This window comes from Oncorhynchus masou, chromosome 11, assembly GCF_036934945.1.
Source record: "Oncorhynchus masou masou isolate Uvic2021 chromosome 11, UVic_Omas_1.1, whole genome shotgun sequence".
Lineage (NCBI taxonomy): Eukaryota > Metazoa > Chordata > Actinopteri > Salmoniformes > Salmonidae > Oncorhynchus > Oncorhynchus masou.
This window is the reverse complement of record NC_088222.1, coordinates 55212417-55228960: the sequence shown is the minus strand read 5'-3', so window position 1 is coordinate 55228960 and position 16544 is coordinate 55212417. Positions and strand designations below refer to the sequence as shown.

The 16544-nt window shown below is 41.8% G+C and overlaps 1 protein-coding gene across 1 annotated transcript in view; it reads left to right on the top strand.

The window, feature by feature from the left end:
- Positions 1-14966: 14966 nt before the first annotated feature.
- Positions 14967-16544, top strand: part of LOC135548856 (CXADR-like membrane protein) — a 128486-nt gene continuing 126908 nt past the window's right edge. The window contains exon 1 of the mRNA XM_064978887.1: positions 14967-15521. Coding sequence (XP_064834959.1) covers positions 15479-15521 — 43 coding nt within the window. The 5' untranslated portion in view covers positions 14967-15478. The remainder of the gene's footprint in view (positions 15522-16544) is intronic.

Genomic DNA, 16544 nt, shown 5'->3' with positions numbered 1-16544 from the left:
GGTTTACTGACCCCTGCCTGCCTTGACCTGTCTATTGCCTGCCCCTTCTGGATTATTGACCTCTGCCTACCCTGACCCTGACCCTGAGCCTGCCTGCCGTCCGGTACCGTTGCCCCACCTCTGGTTTACTGACCTCTGCCTGCCTTGACCTGTCCACTGCCTGCCCCTTCTGGATTATTGACCTCTGCCTACCCTGATCCTGAGCCTGCCTGCCTGCCGTCCGGTACCGTTGCCCCACCTCTGGTTTACTGACCCCTGCCTGCCTTGACCTGTCTATTGCCTGCCCCTTCTGGATTATTGACCTCTGCCTACCCTGACCCTGACCCTGAGCCTGCCTGCCGTCCGGTACCGTTGCCCCACCTCTGGTTAACTGACCCCTGCCTGCCTTGACCTGTCTATTGCCTGCCCCTTCTGGATTATTGACCTCTGCCTACCCTGACCCTGACCCTGAGCCTGCCTGCCGTCCGGTACCGTTGCCCCACCTCTGGTTTACTGACCTCTGCCTGCCTTGACCTGTCCACTGCCTGCCCCTTCTGGATTATTGACCTCTGCCTACCCTGATCCTGAGCCTGCCTGCTGTCCGGTACCGTTGCCCCACCTCTGGTTAACTGACCCCTGCCTGCCTTGACCTGTCTACTGCCTGCCCCTTCTGGATTATTGACCTCTGCCTACCCTGACCCTGAGCCTGCCTGCCTGCCGTCCGGTACCGTTGCCCCACCTCTGGTTTACTGACCTCTGCCTGCCTTGACCTGTCCACTGCCTGCCCCTTCTGGATTATTGAACCATTGTTAATTCGACGTGTCTGCAACTGGGTCTTACTTCCATACCTGATAGATTTAGTAATCAAGCCAGGACTGCTGGTGCTTGCTCTGGTACCTATCAGCAAAATCAATACATCATAGACCAATACACATGTGGGGAAATCCACTACAAAGAATAGAAGTCACAAAGCACGAAAAAAAGCCCATATTGGAAGAAAAAAAAAAGATTGTATTGCCTGATCGGAACCCTGCGGACAACGGAAGGACTGATATATAGTGAAGCATAGACGGACTGGACATAGGGCAGATCTATCTTTAGCCCAGTGGGCCTGTCTAAATTATATATATTTTTTGGTCCCAGTCAGCCCCTGTCGTGAAGTACTGCGGATGCCACGTGAAGTACTGCGGATGCCACTTATGGGAGTCATCAGCAGCACCCCTACTTACACTTCAAATTCTCTTTCTGCTGGATGAACAGAATCAGTTTAGGCTAGTCAGCAGGTAGCCTAGCGGTTTGATTCCCCGAGTCGACTAGGTGAAAAATCTGTCTATGTGCCCTTGATCAAGGCACTTAATTGCAGCTGTAAGTCGCTCTGCATAAAAGTGTCTGCTAAATGACAAAAATGTAAAAATGTACAGACATTTTCAGGTGGTGACTCTTAAAATAAAAATACTCATAGTTTGTAGTTGTCATTTCCCTATTTTGTAAATAAAGTAGATTCACTATCTTTACCATAATTGGACAACTGAAAATGCAATCATCATCATTAATTTACGCATATGATTTAACAGTGTTTTATTTAATCAGGGAAGCAGGGCCAGCGCCAGAACGAATCATTTGAATGGGCATTATGATTATTTTATATGTGTCACGTTCTGACCTTTATTTCCTTTGTTTTGTCTTTATTTAGTATGCTCAGGGCGTGAGTTGGGGTGGTCTATGTTTGTTTTTCTATGATTTGGGTATTTCTATGTTTCGGCCTAGTATGGTTCTCAATCAGAGGCAGGTGTGTGTGTGTGTATGTGTATGTGTGTGTATGTGTGTGTATATGTATGTACACACACACCATTGTATTTCTGTTAAAAATGCTGTATCAAGACTGCCCAAGTGTGTCTAATTTGTTTATTAATAACTTTTCATGTTCAAAAATGTGTACTCTCCTCAAACAATAGCATGGTATTTTTTCAATGTAATAGCTACTGTAATTGGACAGTGCAGTTAGATTAACTTTTTATAACTATTTTTTGGATGAAAAACGTTCCCGTTTTAAACAAGATATTTTGTCACGAAAAGATGCTCGACTATGCATATAATTGACAGCTTTGGAAAGAAAACACTCAGGTTTCCAAAACTGCAAAGATATTGTCTGTGAGTGCCACAGAACTGATGTTACAGAAAAAACCCAGATAAAAATACAATCAGGAAGTGTTGCATTTTTTGAAACCGCCTCATGGCAATGACTCCTTATATGACTGTGGAGGAGCTAGGAGTCAGCTTACCCTTTCCACATTTTCCCCAAGGTGTCTGCAGCATTGTGACGTATTTGTAGGCATATCATTGGAAGATTGACCAGAAGAGACTACGTCTACCAGGTGGTCGCTTGGTGTCCATCCCCAGCTGCAGTATTTTTCCGTTTGCCTCTGATGAGAAACCGACTGCCAGGAATGATTTTTCATTGAATAGAATTGTGGAAAACACCTTGAGGATTGATTCTAAACAACATTTGCCATGTTTCTGTCAATGTTATGGGGCTAATTTGGAAAAAAGTTTGGCGTTGTAAGTGAGGTTTTTTGGCGTTTGGCATTGGTGTTTTTTTTTTCTTATCCAAACGTGATGAACAAAACGGAGCTATTTCTCTTACACAAATAATCTTTTTGGAAAAAATGAACATTTGCTATCTAACTGAGAGTCTCGTCATTGAAAACATCCGAAGTTCTTCAAAGGTAAATGATTTTATTTGAATGCTTTTCTTGTTTTTGTGAAAATGTTGCCTGCTGAATGCTAGGCTTAATGCTATGCTAGGCTATCAATACTCTTACACAAATGCTTGTGTAGCTTTGGTTGAAAAGCATATTTTGAAAATCTGAGATGACAGTGTTGTTAACAAAAGGCTAAGCTTGTGTTTCAATATATTTATTTCATTTCATTTGCGATTTTCATGAATAGGAAACGTTGCGTTATGGTAATGAGCTTGAGGCTATGATTACGCTCCCGGATACGGGTTTGGAGTCGCAAGAAGTTAACAAGAATTGAAGCTTTCTGCCAATGTCAGATATGTCTATGTCCTGGGAAATGTTCTTGTTACTTTCAACCTCATGCTAATCGCATTAGCCTATGTTATCTCAACCGTCCCGTGGATGGGACACCGATCCTGAAGTAGATGTCAGCTGCTAATTTTGAGATATACACCACATAAACAATCAGCCATTTTCACTAGACTATCAAGCCCCTGTTGCTGAAAAGACATGATTTCCCTGGGGGTAAGCCTTGCAGTAAGTAACCAAGTGGTGAGACACATAGCCCTCTATATTTAACTGTTTCAGGTACACTCAGATAGGTGTCTGCGTCACATATAGTCAGTAACAACTCATAGAGGCACATACAACTTGAATTTCTATAACCTCGGACCCACCTCAGTGTTCACTATTAATGGAGGAAGACCACAGGACCACAGAGATTAGGCTTCTCTCCCCCCCACAAAACCTTTTCTTTCTCTCTGTTAGAGTGGAATGCTTATGGAGAGATGTTTGGAGTGCTGTGACATGTCAGTACTACAACTTGCTACACAGTTTGGAGGAAGAAGGCTACCTTGACCTGTCGAATTCTATCCACCTCTTCTGTGTGGGATATGTCTTACTACCTTGTCTGCGGGCAGATCTGCAGCATTTCACAGAGAGTTGGAATAATCGCCCTTTAAGTACAGAGGCGAACCTTACACCTCACCAGCTGTTGCCTTAGGATTTGTGATCTGGTAATGTAAAAGCCGAACAATGACATTATCTTCTATTGTTTGTCTGTTTTTCAGCATAAAGTACTCTGTAGCCACTTAGTGTGGAAACCAGGTGAGACTACACACACACAGATTCCTTTTGAACGCAGTCTCTTTAACCTCTTGAAACTCCCCATCCCGGATCCGGGATTGTGACTAAGCCTCAGGCTCATTAGCATAACGCAACGTTAACGATTTCTGAAAATCGCAAATAAAATTAAAATAATGCGTTTGCTCTCAAGCTTAGCCTTTTCTTAACAACACTGTCATCTCAGATTTTCAAAATATGCTTTTGAACCATAGAAATTGACTAATTTGTGTAAGAGTATGCAAAGCTAGCATAGCATTTTGTGTAGCATGTAGCACGCAACATTTTCACAAAAGCCAGATAACCAAATAAATAAAATCATTTACCTTTGAAGAGCTTCTGATGTTTTCAATGAGGAGACTCCCAGCCACATACCAGATGCGCAGTGTTTCCTGAAAGCGTCTGTGTGTAGGAGAAATCGTTCCGTTTTCTACATTGCGCCTGGCTACCGAAACGAACCGAAAATGCAGTCACCTACAACGTGAAACTTTTTCCGGATTAACTACATAATATCGACCGAAACATGGCAAACGTTGTTTGGAATCAATCCTCAAGGTGTTTTTTCACATATCTCTTCATTGACATGCAGTTCGTGGAAGCTTGCTTCTCTCTTTTCTCCCATGGAAAAATACTGGCAGGTGACTTTTGCGCACCAATTTCGGCGCAGGACACCGGGCGGACACGTGGTAAATGTGGTCTCTTATGGTCAATCTTCCAATGATCTGCCTACAAATACGTCACAATGCTGCAGACACCTTGGGGAAACGACAGAAAGGGCAGACTCATTCCTCTTGCGTTCACAGCCATATAAGGAGATCATGAAAGACAGAGCCTCAAAAATCCTTGTCATTTCCTGGATGCCAAGTCATCTTGGTTTTGCCTGAAGCTCACGTTAAAGGGCACGCACAGAGAAGATATTTGTATTTCTGGACACGTCAGAGTGTTTTCTTTCGAACAGTAGCAATTATATGCATAGTCGAGCATCTTTTTGTTACAAAATATCTTGTTTAAAACGGGAACGTTTTTCTTCCAAAAATGAAATAGCGCCACCATAGGTGTAAGAGGTTAACTGCCTTATTTTCTCAATAAAAGTCTTTCTCCTTTACTTCATCCATCTCCCCCTTCTCCCTAAATCCTGTAGGTTATGTCAGCTGTGTTGGTGAACCACTCCTGCATCTGAACTGGCTGACACAGAGGGCCCAGCATGATCATAGTTGAGAGGTCACTTGGTCAAATCAAATCAAAAGTGTATTTGTCACGTGCGCCGAATACAACAGGTACCTTACAGTGAAATGCTTACTTACAGGCCCTAAGCAACAGTGCAATTTTTAAGTAAAAAATAGGTATTAGGAAAACAATAGATAAGTATAAAAAATAAAAAAAACAACAGTGAAAAATAACAGTAGCGAGGCTATATACAGTAGTGAGGCTATAACAGTAACGAGGCACCGGTTAGTTGGGTTAATTGAGGTAGTATGTACATGTAGGTAGGGTTAAAGTGACTATGCATATATGATGACCAGAGAGTAGCAGTAGTATAAAAGAGGAGTTGGCGGGTGGTGGGTGGCGGGACACAATGCAGATAGTCCGTGTAGCCAATGTGCGGGGGCACCAGTTTGTCGGGCTAATTGAGGTAGTATGTACATATGTACATAAATGTATAGTTAAAGTGACTATGCAAATATGATCAACAGAGAGTAGCAGCAGCGTAAAAGAGGGGTTGGGGGGACACTGGGTAGCCATTTGATGACTTGTTCAGGAGTCGTACGGCTTGGGGGTAAAAACTGTTGAGAAGCCTTTTGGGCCTAGACTTGGCGCTCCGGTACCGCTTGCCATGCGGTAGTAGAGAGAACACTCTATAACTGGGGTGGCTGGGATCTTTGAACATTTTTAGGGCCTTCCTCTGACACCGCCTGATGTAGATGTCCTGGATGGTAGGCAGTTTAGCCCCAGTGATGTACTGGGCCATACACACAACCCTCTGTACACTACCCCCTGGCCGTGCTGCTGCTCCAGTTTCAACTGTTCTGCCTTATTATTATTGGACCATGCTGGTCATTTATGAACATTTGAACATCTTGGCCATGTTGTGTTATGATCTTCACCCGGCACAGCCAGAAGAGAACTGGCCACCCCACATAGCCTGGTTCCTCTCTAGGTTTCTTCCTAGGTTTTGGCCTTACTAGGGAGTTTTTCCTAGCCACCGTGCTTCTACACCTGCATTGCTTGCTGTTTGGGGTTTTAGGCTGGGTTTCTGTACAGCACTTTGAGATATCAGCTGATGTACGAAGGGCTATATAAATTGATTTGATTTGATTTGTAGTGCCTTGCGGTCGGAGGCCGAGCAGTTGCCGTACCAGGCAGTGATGCAACCAGTCGGGATGCTCTCGATGTTGCAGCTGTAGAATCATTTGAGGATCTGAGGACCCATGCCAAATCTTTCTAGTTTCCTGAGGGGGAATAGGCTTTGTTGTGCCCTCTTCACAGCTGTCTTGGTGTGTTTGGACCATTCTAGTTTGTTGGTGATGTGGACACCAAGGAACTTGAAGCTCTCAACCTGCTCCACTACAGCCCCGTCGATGAGAATGGGGGCATGCTCGGTCCTCTTTTTCCTGTAGTCCACAATCATCTCCTTAGTATTGGTTACGTTGAGGGATAGGTTGTTATTCTGGTTGTTATTTAGTCCCAGGATCCTTAGCTTAGTGATGCGCTTTGAGGGTACTATGGGGTTGAACGCTGAGCTGTCGTCAATGAATAGCATTCTCACATTGGTGTTACTTTTGTCCAAGTAGGAAATACAGTGTGGAGTGCAATAGAGATTGCATTATCTGTGGATCTATTGGGGCGGTATGCAAATTGGAGTGGGTCTAGGGTTTCTGGAATAATGGTGTTGATGTGAGCCATTACCAGACTTACAAAGCACTTCATGGCTACGGACATGAGTGCTACGGGTCTGTAGTCATTTAGGCAGGTTGCCTTGATGTTCTTGGGCATAGGGACTATGGTGGTCTGCTTGAAACATGTTGGTATTACAGACTGAATCAGGGACATGTTGAAAATGTTGGTGAAGACACCTGCCAGTTGGTCAGCACATGCCCAGAGCACACGTCCTGGTAATCCATCTGGCCCCGCGGCCTTGTGAATGATAACCTGTTTTTAAGGTCTTACTCACGTCGGCTACGGAGAGCGTGATCAAACAGTCATCCGGAACAGCTGATGTTCTCATGCATGCCTCAGTGTTGCTTGCCTCGAAGCGAGCTCAGCTGTTAGGCTCGTGTCACTGGGCAGCCTGCGGTTGTTTTCCCCTTTGTAGTCTGTAATAGTTTGCAAGCCCTGCCACATAAGATGAGCATTGGAGCCGTTGTAGTACAGTTGTAGTACAATTCAATCTTAGTCCTGTATTGGCGCTTTGCCTGTTTGATTGTTCGTCGGAGGGCATAGCAGTATTTCTTATAAGCTTCCGGGTTAGAGTCCCGCACCTTGACAGTGGCAGGTCTACCTTTTATCTCAGTGTGAATGTTGCCTGTAACCCATGGCTTCTGGTTGGGATATGTACGTACAGTCACTGTGGGGACGACGTCCTCAATGCACTTATTGATAAAGCCAGAGACTGATGTGGTGTACTCCTCAATGCAATCGGAAGAATCCCGGAACATGTTCCAGTCTGTGATAGCAAAACAGTCCTGTAGTTTAGAATCTGCTTTATCTGACCACTTTTTTATAGACTTGAGTCACTGGTGCTTCCTGCTTTAATTTTTGCTTGTAAGCAGGAATCAGGAGGGTAGAATTGTGGTCAGATTTACCAAATGTAGGGCGAGGGAGAGCTTTGTACGCATCTCTGTGTGTGGAATACAGGTGATGTAGATTTTTCCCCCCTCTGGTTGCGCATTTAATGTGTTGATAGAGATTAGGTAAAACTGTTTCCGTGCATTCATTAAAGTCTCCGGCCACTAGGCGCGACGCCTCTGGGTGAGCGGTTTCCTGTTTGCTTATTTCCTTATGCAGCTGACTGAGTGTGGTCAAAGTGCCAGCATCCATCTGTGGTGGTAAATAAACAGCCACGAAAAGTATAGATGAAAACTCTCTTGGCAAATAGTGTGGTCTACAGTTTATCATAAGGTACTCTACTTCAGGCGAGCAAAATCTAGAGACATCCTTAGATTTTGTGCACCAGCTGTTGTTTACAAACATGCACAGCTCGCCCCCCCCTCGTCTTACCAGAGTGTGCTGTTCTATCTAGCCAGTGCAGCGTATATCCTGCTAGCTGAATATCCATGTCATCATTCAGCCACAATTCTGTGAAACATAAGATGTTACAGTTTTTGATGTCCCGTTGGTAGGATATTCCTGATCGTACCTTGTCTCATTTATTGTCCAATGATTGTACGTTGGCGAGTAATATTGGTGGTAACGGCAGCTTTCTCACTCGCTGTCTGCGGATCCTTACGAGGCAACCCGCTCTGTGTCCTCTGTACCTGCGTCTCTTTCTCTTGCCAATAACGAGAATGTTGGCCTTGTTGGGTGTTCGCAGTATATCCTGTGCGTCCTGCTTGTTGAAGAAAAAATCTGTGTCTAATCCGAGGTGAATGATCGCTGTCCAGATATGAAGAAACTCCTTTTTGCCGTAAGATACGGTGGTAGAAACATTATGTACAAATTAAGTTACAAATAACACGAAAAAAGCAAACATAATAACACAATTGTTTAGGTGCCTGTAAAAACTGCTGCCATTTTAAATGGTCAGGTCAACAGGAAGTATTATTAAAGATATGCTTTACATTGAAATACAGATAGAGATGATGTAGTAGTCCCAGAGTTAATGATCCAAGGTCAGTTTATATTATACAGGAAGTATTACTAAAGAGATGTGGTAGTCCCAGAGTTAATGATCCCAGGTCAGTTTATATTATACAGGAAGTAATACTAAAGAGATGTAGTAGTCCCAGAGTTAATGATCCAAGGTCAGTTTATATTATACAGGGAGTATTACTAAAGAGATGTAGTAGTCCCAGAGTTAATGATCCAAGGTCAGTTTATATTATACAGGAAGTATTATTAAAGAGATGTAGTAGTCCCAGAGTTAATGATCCAAGGTCAGTTTATATTATACAGGAAGTATTATTAAAGATATGCTTTACATTGAACTACAGATAGAGATGTAGTAGTCCCAGAGTTAATGATCCAAGGTCCGTTTTGCATTTCACCTCCTGATGATTATGATGACCGACCGTTATAGAATTTAAAAAACGAAGCTTAATCATGCTCTCTCTCTATCAATCTGTCTCTCATCTGCAGGTATGTTTTTGATGTGAGAGAGGAAGCCAGTCCCGTCATCGCCGCCTCACCCGCTCTTAAGATAACCTTCGAGCTGACTGGGAGCCCAAGGCTGGTTAGGAGACACCGCTAGAGACACTATGTAATTGTGATGAACTGAGAGAATATTAGGGTAGCACTGCAATTCAATAATCATATGCTGTCTTCCCTGCTCCTCTGTTTAACCTCTATCCTTTTCTGTCTTCTACGCCTCTCCCCACCTCCTCTTTCTTTTTTACAATGCACACCATATGTGCATTGAGGTACAGATTGAACATGTATTTATATAATATTACAATTATAATATTTATAATGCATGTATTGTGTATTTATAACAGTTGGATAATGAACTTTCAAAAAAGCGTTTCACATTCTCCACTGGTTGAAATTAAATATCTCATTGAAATACTGCACTTATCCTGTGTCCTCAGATTAATGTAGATGAAGGGAGTTAGATATGCATAGGAAGTGTAGTGTACTGTTTTCTTTTGTATATGTGAATTACAAATCATTCTTTTCTTAAATAATGTTTCTTGTATATTGCATAGGCCATAAAGATGGCAAGGCCACAAAGATCATCAAGGACATCTACCACCCGAGCCACTGCCTGTTCACCCCGCTATCATCCAGAAGGCGAGGTCAGTACAGGGAGCATCAAAGCTGGGACCGAGAGACTGAAAAACAGCTTCTATCTCAAGGCCATCAGACTGTTAAACAGCCACCACTAACATTGAGTGGCTGCTGCCTGCACACTGACACTGACTCAACTCCAGCCACTTTAATAATGGGAATTGATGGGAAATGATGTAAATATATCACTAGCCACTTTAAACAATGCTACCTTATATAATGTTACTTACCCTACATTATTCATCTCATATGCAAACGTATATACTGTACTCTATATCATCGACTGCATCCTTATGTAATACATGTATCACTAGCCACTTTAACTATGCCACTTTGTTTACATACTCATCTCACATGTATATACTCTACTCGATACCATCTACTGTATCTTGCCTATGCTGCTCTGTACCATCACTCATTCATATATCCTTATGTACATATTCTTTATCCCCTTACACTGTGTATAAGACAGTAGATTAGGAATTGTTAATTAGATTACTTGTTGGTTATTACTGCATTGTCGGAACTAGAAGCACAAGCATTTCGCTACACTCGCATTAACATCTGCTAACCATGTGTATGTGACAAATAAAATTTGATTTGATTGATTTGATTTAACATAGTTACAATGTGTAATCATTGATGTCCCAGGAGCAGGAGTGGTAAACACTGTTGAAGTGTATAATTGTAATACATACATGCAGACACAGCATCACTCAAAGAATGGAGTTCGATACACCTGGCATTGGATATGACTGAAAAAGAATGTCTCACAGAGATTCATCGCTGAACCACACCTTTATTTGCCAAGGAGAGTACATGATCAGTGAATATGTTTAAAGTACAGGCTACAATGTGTGGATCTCATGCATGGTAATAACTACAGTACGTGTATATAGGACTTACATCCTTGGCACAATAAAGTTATTATACTCTACTCTATCCATAGGCTTCATTAATGCCATTCAGACTTGAAGTTGATACAATAACTATGATAGCTGAGGTTCATAGGTTCAGGACAAATATTCATACCAACCGTTTTAGGGTCCATACACAGATCAGCTACATACTGTAGTTAGCTACACATCCATAGGCATAGTTATTTTTTCCTCCACTACACAATAAGCAAATAAATAGTTAGCTAGCTATGTTACTTCAGCTGCACTGCATGGAAAATATAAGCAAGGCAAGCTTACACAATTGTACATTCAATTTGCAATAAATGCTTTAACTAGCTAGATTCTTTACATTCACTGTTTCACAAGACGACAGCCTGGTTTGCTGGTTTTCTCAGGAGTCCCTAAAACATTAAACAACACGAATTACAATTTCATACTCATGTCAAAAAACTAGCTGGCTAACGTGAACTAACTCACTTTTGTACATCGCGCTGGTCCTTACAATGGAACTTATTTTAGCGCCCAAAAAATGTAATACTTCCAGATCAACTGGAATATCAATACCATTGTAAAGCACAATTTCTCCCCTTTACAACAAAATCAATGACGAGACCTTCATGATGCCCATCTCTGCATGATTCAAGATGAGCTCCGTCGCGTCTTTTAAAAAATGGCCGTTGTGGAAGCGATACCTATTGCGTGATAGTGAGAAGGAGAGATGTTGTGTGGGGAAATATCTGTCCAACTTATCGCCTCCAAAATGCACATAAAACACTATAAAGAGTTTATATAATGTGTTATTACATATCTATTTGAAGGTTTGTGTCAATTCTGAATCGGGTTTTTAGGGCGGTACTAAAGTGATCTTCAGAAGTAAACAGCGGCTTTTGAGAGTCATGATAGCTTGAAGTGACGACACAAAAAAATGACTCGGTATCCCCCCTTACTTTGTCCCTTTCTTGTTTTTAAACGGTGAGAGAAGTGCTATACCTGGTGGAGAGAGGCTGTAAGACAGAATTAGTTGCTTTATGCGTCCTGTACGCCATGACACTTCACGATGTAACATACAGTGTCGGAGGGGTCAGTTTTTCAACTTTTCTCCGATACTATAGAGCCATTACCATGTCAATCAAAGCTTGAATAGAAATGTAGTTCACACCCCAGATTTTGATGTCAACAGTCACTACAGTTCCATTAGTTTTCTTTGCAGCCTCGTTTGAATGTCGCGGTTGCGCACATTTGTACGGAATGAGATTAGCGTACGTTAGCTGGCTAATGTTAGCTAGTCAGCTAACTTGCTAAATAGCGATTTTCGTAAATTACCTTTATGACAAAAAAATATGCCCAATCGTTTGTCTCTACATTAACTAACATATTCCTCTCAATTGTACATTTTTTTGCTTGACTCATTATGACATTATAATGACTTACATTTGCTTGCACCGTAATGTTTTGCCAGCCTTCTTTGCTGAAGAAAGTCACCAGCGACGGATGGCTCACGTCAAATTCATCATTGGAACCACTCAATATGATTGGTCATATAAAAACATTGAGACCCAAATGCATAATGAGTGCTCTACCTCCCCCTTGCGGTGGTCTGGAGCAATGAAGCTGTGAAGATGGGTACCTCTAAGTCCTGTATGTAGTGAAGTGCAGCATTGTATCAACTCAGCAGGTTTGCATGCTCAGGTGCATGCACTCCCTCGACATTATCAGGACAGAGAAACCACACACATGTTCATTGCTCACATGGAGCACTGCCAACAAAAGACAATGAAGAAATTGACCAAACTCCTAAATTATAGTTATGAAATAAACCAAAACTTGTTTCTCACATGTGTAGCAGGTTGTGAACTCTGCAAACAACGTTTCCACTCCAAAAATGAGAACGGTAATTTACCTTAGTACATGCATTAAATAACATGAGCTGGTGCACACCCAGAGACAATTATTTAATGTAGGGGTGCTGACTAATGGCGAATAAACTATAAGCTATAACAATAATAAAGAGAGTCGCACACTCTATGTTTAACCTCCCAGTAATTTATTGGGTAAATCACCAACGTTTCGGGCAGAAAATATATAATTTTGGCAAAACATACATTTACTTTATGGGAAGCCAGCATCCGAACGGAGCACTGTGCACCCGCCAACATACGGCAGGTCAAAATTTGCATGTGAGAGTAGAGAGCTTGAACTCGCATACACTGCGTAGCATATGCCAATTTAATTGTCATGGGAATCCATAATGAACAATTGTATTTGTTATGTTTGCTATGTAGCCCTGTGAATGATTGTTGTGTGTTCCTTTTGACTCACCTACGGGAGCCACCGTACCTGCCTCCTGTTATGTAAGCTCGTGAACACGGGGAGAGTTGTAGCTAGTAAATCCCTAGCAGTTTATAAAGAATTTAGCTCGTCTCGTTATTTCTACATAACAGTATCCTCTCTTGAACAGAGTTCCACAAGTTTCCCAGTTGTAGCCTGCCTAGGCTATATGCCTGTGCTCAAAATCAACAAAGGTAGGCATAAAGTTATTATTTTCAAATATGTTGGCACTGGCAGCTAAACTTATCAACGTTAAATAAACACTTTAACTATGAATGTCAACATTCCAGACCGAACAATGCACAAACAGTCTATTTTCTGACAATTTATCCGCTCATTTTACCAGCATTGGTTTGTATCGACGTGACAAAATAGACTTTGATGCTACAATAGTGTTTTCTCTCATTAATTACCTTGCATTCTAATTCCAGCCTGTACACGCTCGTTGAAGCGTTTGAGCTTAATTCACGTGTCTGAAATCAGAGATCTGTTTATAATTTAAAAAAAAACTTTAATCGTTATTCAACTAGGCAAGTCAGTTAAGAACAAATTCTTATTTACAATGACGGCCTACCGGGGAACACTGGGTTAACTACCTTGTCAGCTCTGGGATTCGATCCAGCAACCTTTCGGTTACTGGCCCAATGTTCTAACCATATGGACACATTGATACACCGTGATCCAATCATATGCATATTGACGAGACGCTCATGTCTCCGCCCTAACAATGTGAGTTGTTGTCCCAAAGGTGGGAATGCGAGTGAAAAGAGTTGTGTTTGAATACCTATACGAACATACTGTACATACTATTAGTTAATTTTAGTATACAGTAAACGAACGGTATCCTTTCAGTTGAATGGACTAGCGCTTCACCTGTATACCAGAAGTTGATTATGTTGCTATGCAACTTCTTGCTAGCTTGTTAGCATAACAAATTACAAGCTAGATATCTTACGACTTCCATTATGAACACACAATGACTATACCACTTAGCTAAGCTAAGAATGACGTAAATAATCATGTCAATAAACGTTGGGCAGTTAGTTTGATAGCATATAGTTAATATACTGGCAAGTTTGATGTATTCGTAGGCAATTAAAGTTATGTAGCTAGCTAACATACCGGAACATACAAGCAACTGCTGTAATGATATGCTAGCGTGCCCAACAAATTGTCAGCCAACATAACTAAACTTATTTGAAAAGTCATTAGTTTATTACATTGCTCAACATTTCTTAAGATTTGTCATAATTAATTAAAGCAATGAATTTGTAGCCACTCTCGTTGGACTTCGGCTGCATATTTTCCAAAATTCTCTTCAAATCTGAAAATGTTGTGAAGCCACGCCCGTTTTCGTATTTTGGCGAATGTAGTGTGACATCCACACATTTTTGGCATACTAACTATATCCATTCTATGACCAATACGCATACATACTCAATTTGCAGCACAAATAACACAGTTAGTGGGATAGTATGAGTATTCGAACACAGCTAAGCTCAGGCCTGCATATTATGCCAATAGAAACGCATTGGACTTATTCAGGAAAGATTTTTGCGAGAGTGATACTTCTCGCTTCGCCCCTTCCTCTCTGTTGAAACTAGGGAGCGAAACAGCGCCTATCAGCCAAACTATATTTTGCACGTGTATCTGATTCGGTCTGGCCTGAAAAAAAGTATGACATGCCGTACTCCTTTTGTCAAGACATAATCAGATAACGCCGGCCCTGCAGGGAAGTCACATTGACATCTCTTTTTAATACATGTGAATATAACCTGGTATTTGTCACTTTCATAATGTTATAATATGCTGTGCAAATCTCTACTTTTGTGAGAGCTTCGTCCACTGCAGTCACAGTCACTCCAACTCCAGTGCTCTTTCCTCATGCTGCTGCGGCTGTAGTACTGTACCTGCGAATGTGATAAGGAGTGGCCAATCATCATGCAGCTTGTCTGGTAGGAATATGTGTTGGTGTGAAACCGCTCGCGCTGGCACTGCAAGGGCATGTGTGCACTCGCAACTGTAGAGGTCCCCGGTTTTCAGCCGGCTGTGCGCATAGCTATTGCACCCGCTTTGTATCCTGTCGAATGAAGAGAGAGTGAGGGGGCATAATTACGGATCCTGCAAGAACGCAGTCCTGTATTCTCGGTTAGGTGTAGTGGACCTGTAGTGGAATTCATTTACCGGGTGTTATGTGAGAAATAATGAAAAGGTGCTGCTATATTTGTGAATGAGCACAAGGACATTGGGAGAACGTGTGTGACAACCTGTGTAGCCTACCTATATAGATAGATTGCCCCACTAACTTCAATTGCTCTATTCCGATTTTATTTTTTAAAAGATTTTTTTTAGATTTGAGGGCACAGGTATATGATTTAAACTCATTTAGGGGAGCAAGAAGACGTCGTTTTCTGCTCGTTTGTGTGGAATTTTTGTTCCAGCTGAGAGTCTGTGGAATTTTCGTTCCAGATGAGAGTCGTGATGTCCGGCTTATTTCACACATTGTTTCTGGGTAAGTTCAGTACATGAGCCACGCGCTTTTATATTCATTAAATACGACTTGCGCAATCCATGTTAGTGTACATGTGAAGTAGCATAGTAGCCTATGCTATACCAGGCATTATAGCATTTTAGATGATATTGTAATCGAAATAATTTTCTACAAAGCCCTCGCAGTTTTAAGATGTGTTCAAATCTCTCCATTGCAAGAACCTTGCCTTTCATCCCAAGCATATCTTAAAACTTAGCTATTGTGTTTTCTGAAGCTCAGTCAACATCATGATAAATAATGTAGCCAAGACTATCATCACGAAATCGATTACACATTTGCATATTCAGGTTCATTGGTTTGAGTGTCCAACAGATATTTTGAACACACTTTAAAATGTTTTAAAATGTATAGTCTATTGTGTTTTTAGGCTTTTTCAAAGCTCCTGTTTCCAAATGGTAATCATGTTGATGATGAAACACAACTTCGGAGTAATATCACAACTTATTTCCATTCGACAGTCTATTGCGGGATCCAATAGCCTTTGTGTAATTATACTGAACAAAACTATAAATGCTACATGCAACAATTTCAACGATTTTACACAGTTACAGTTCATATAAGGAAATCAGTCAATTGAAATAAATAAATTAGGCCCAAATCTATGGATTTTACATGACTGGGCAGGGGCGCAGCCATGGGTGGGCCTGGTAGGGTATAGGCCCACCCACTTGTGAGCCAAGCCCACCCAATGAGGACCAATAAGGACCCAGGCCCAGCCATTCAGAATGAGTTTTCCCCACAAAAGGGCTTTATTACAGACAGAAATACTCTTCAGTTTCATCAGCTGTCTGGGTGGCTGGTCTCAGACGATCCCGCAGGTGAAGAAGCAGGATGTGGAGGTCCTGGTCTGCAGTTGTGAGGCCGGTTGGACATACTGCAAATTTATCTAAAACGATGTTGAAGGTGGCTTATGGTAGAGAAATTATAATTCAGTTATTTGGCAACAGCTTTGGTGGACATTTCTGCAGTCACCATGCCAATTGC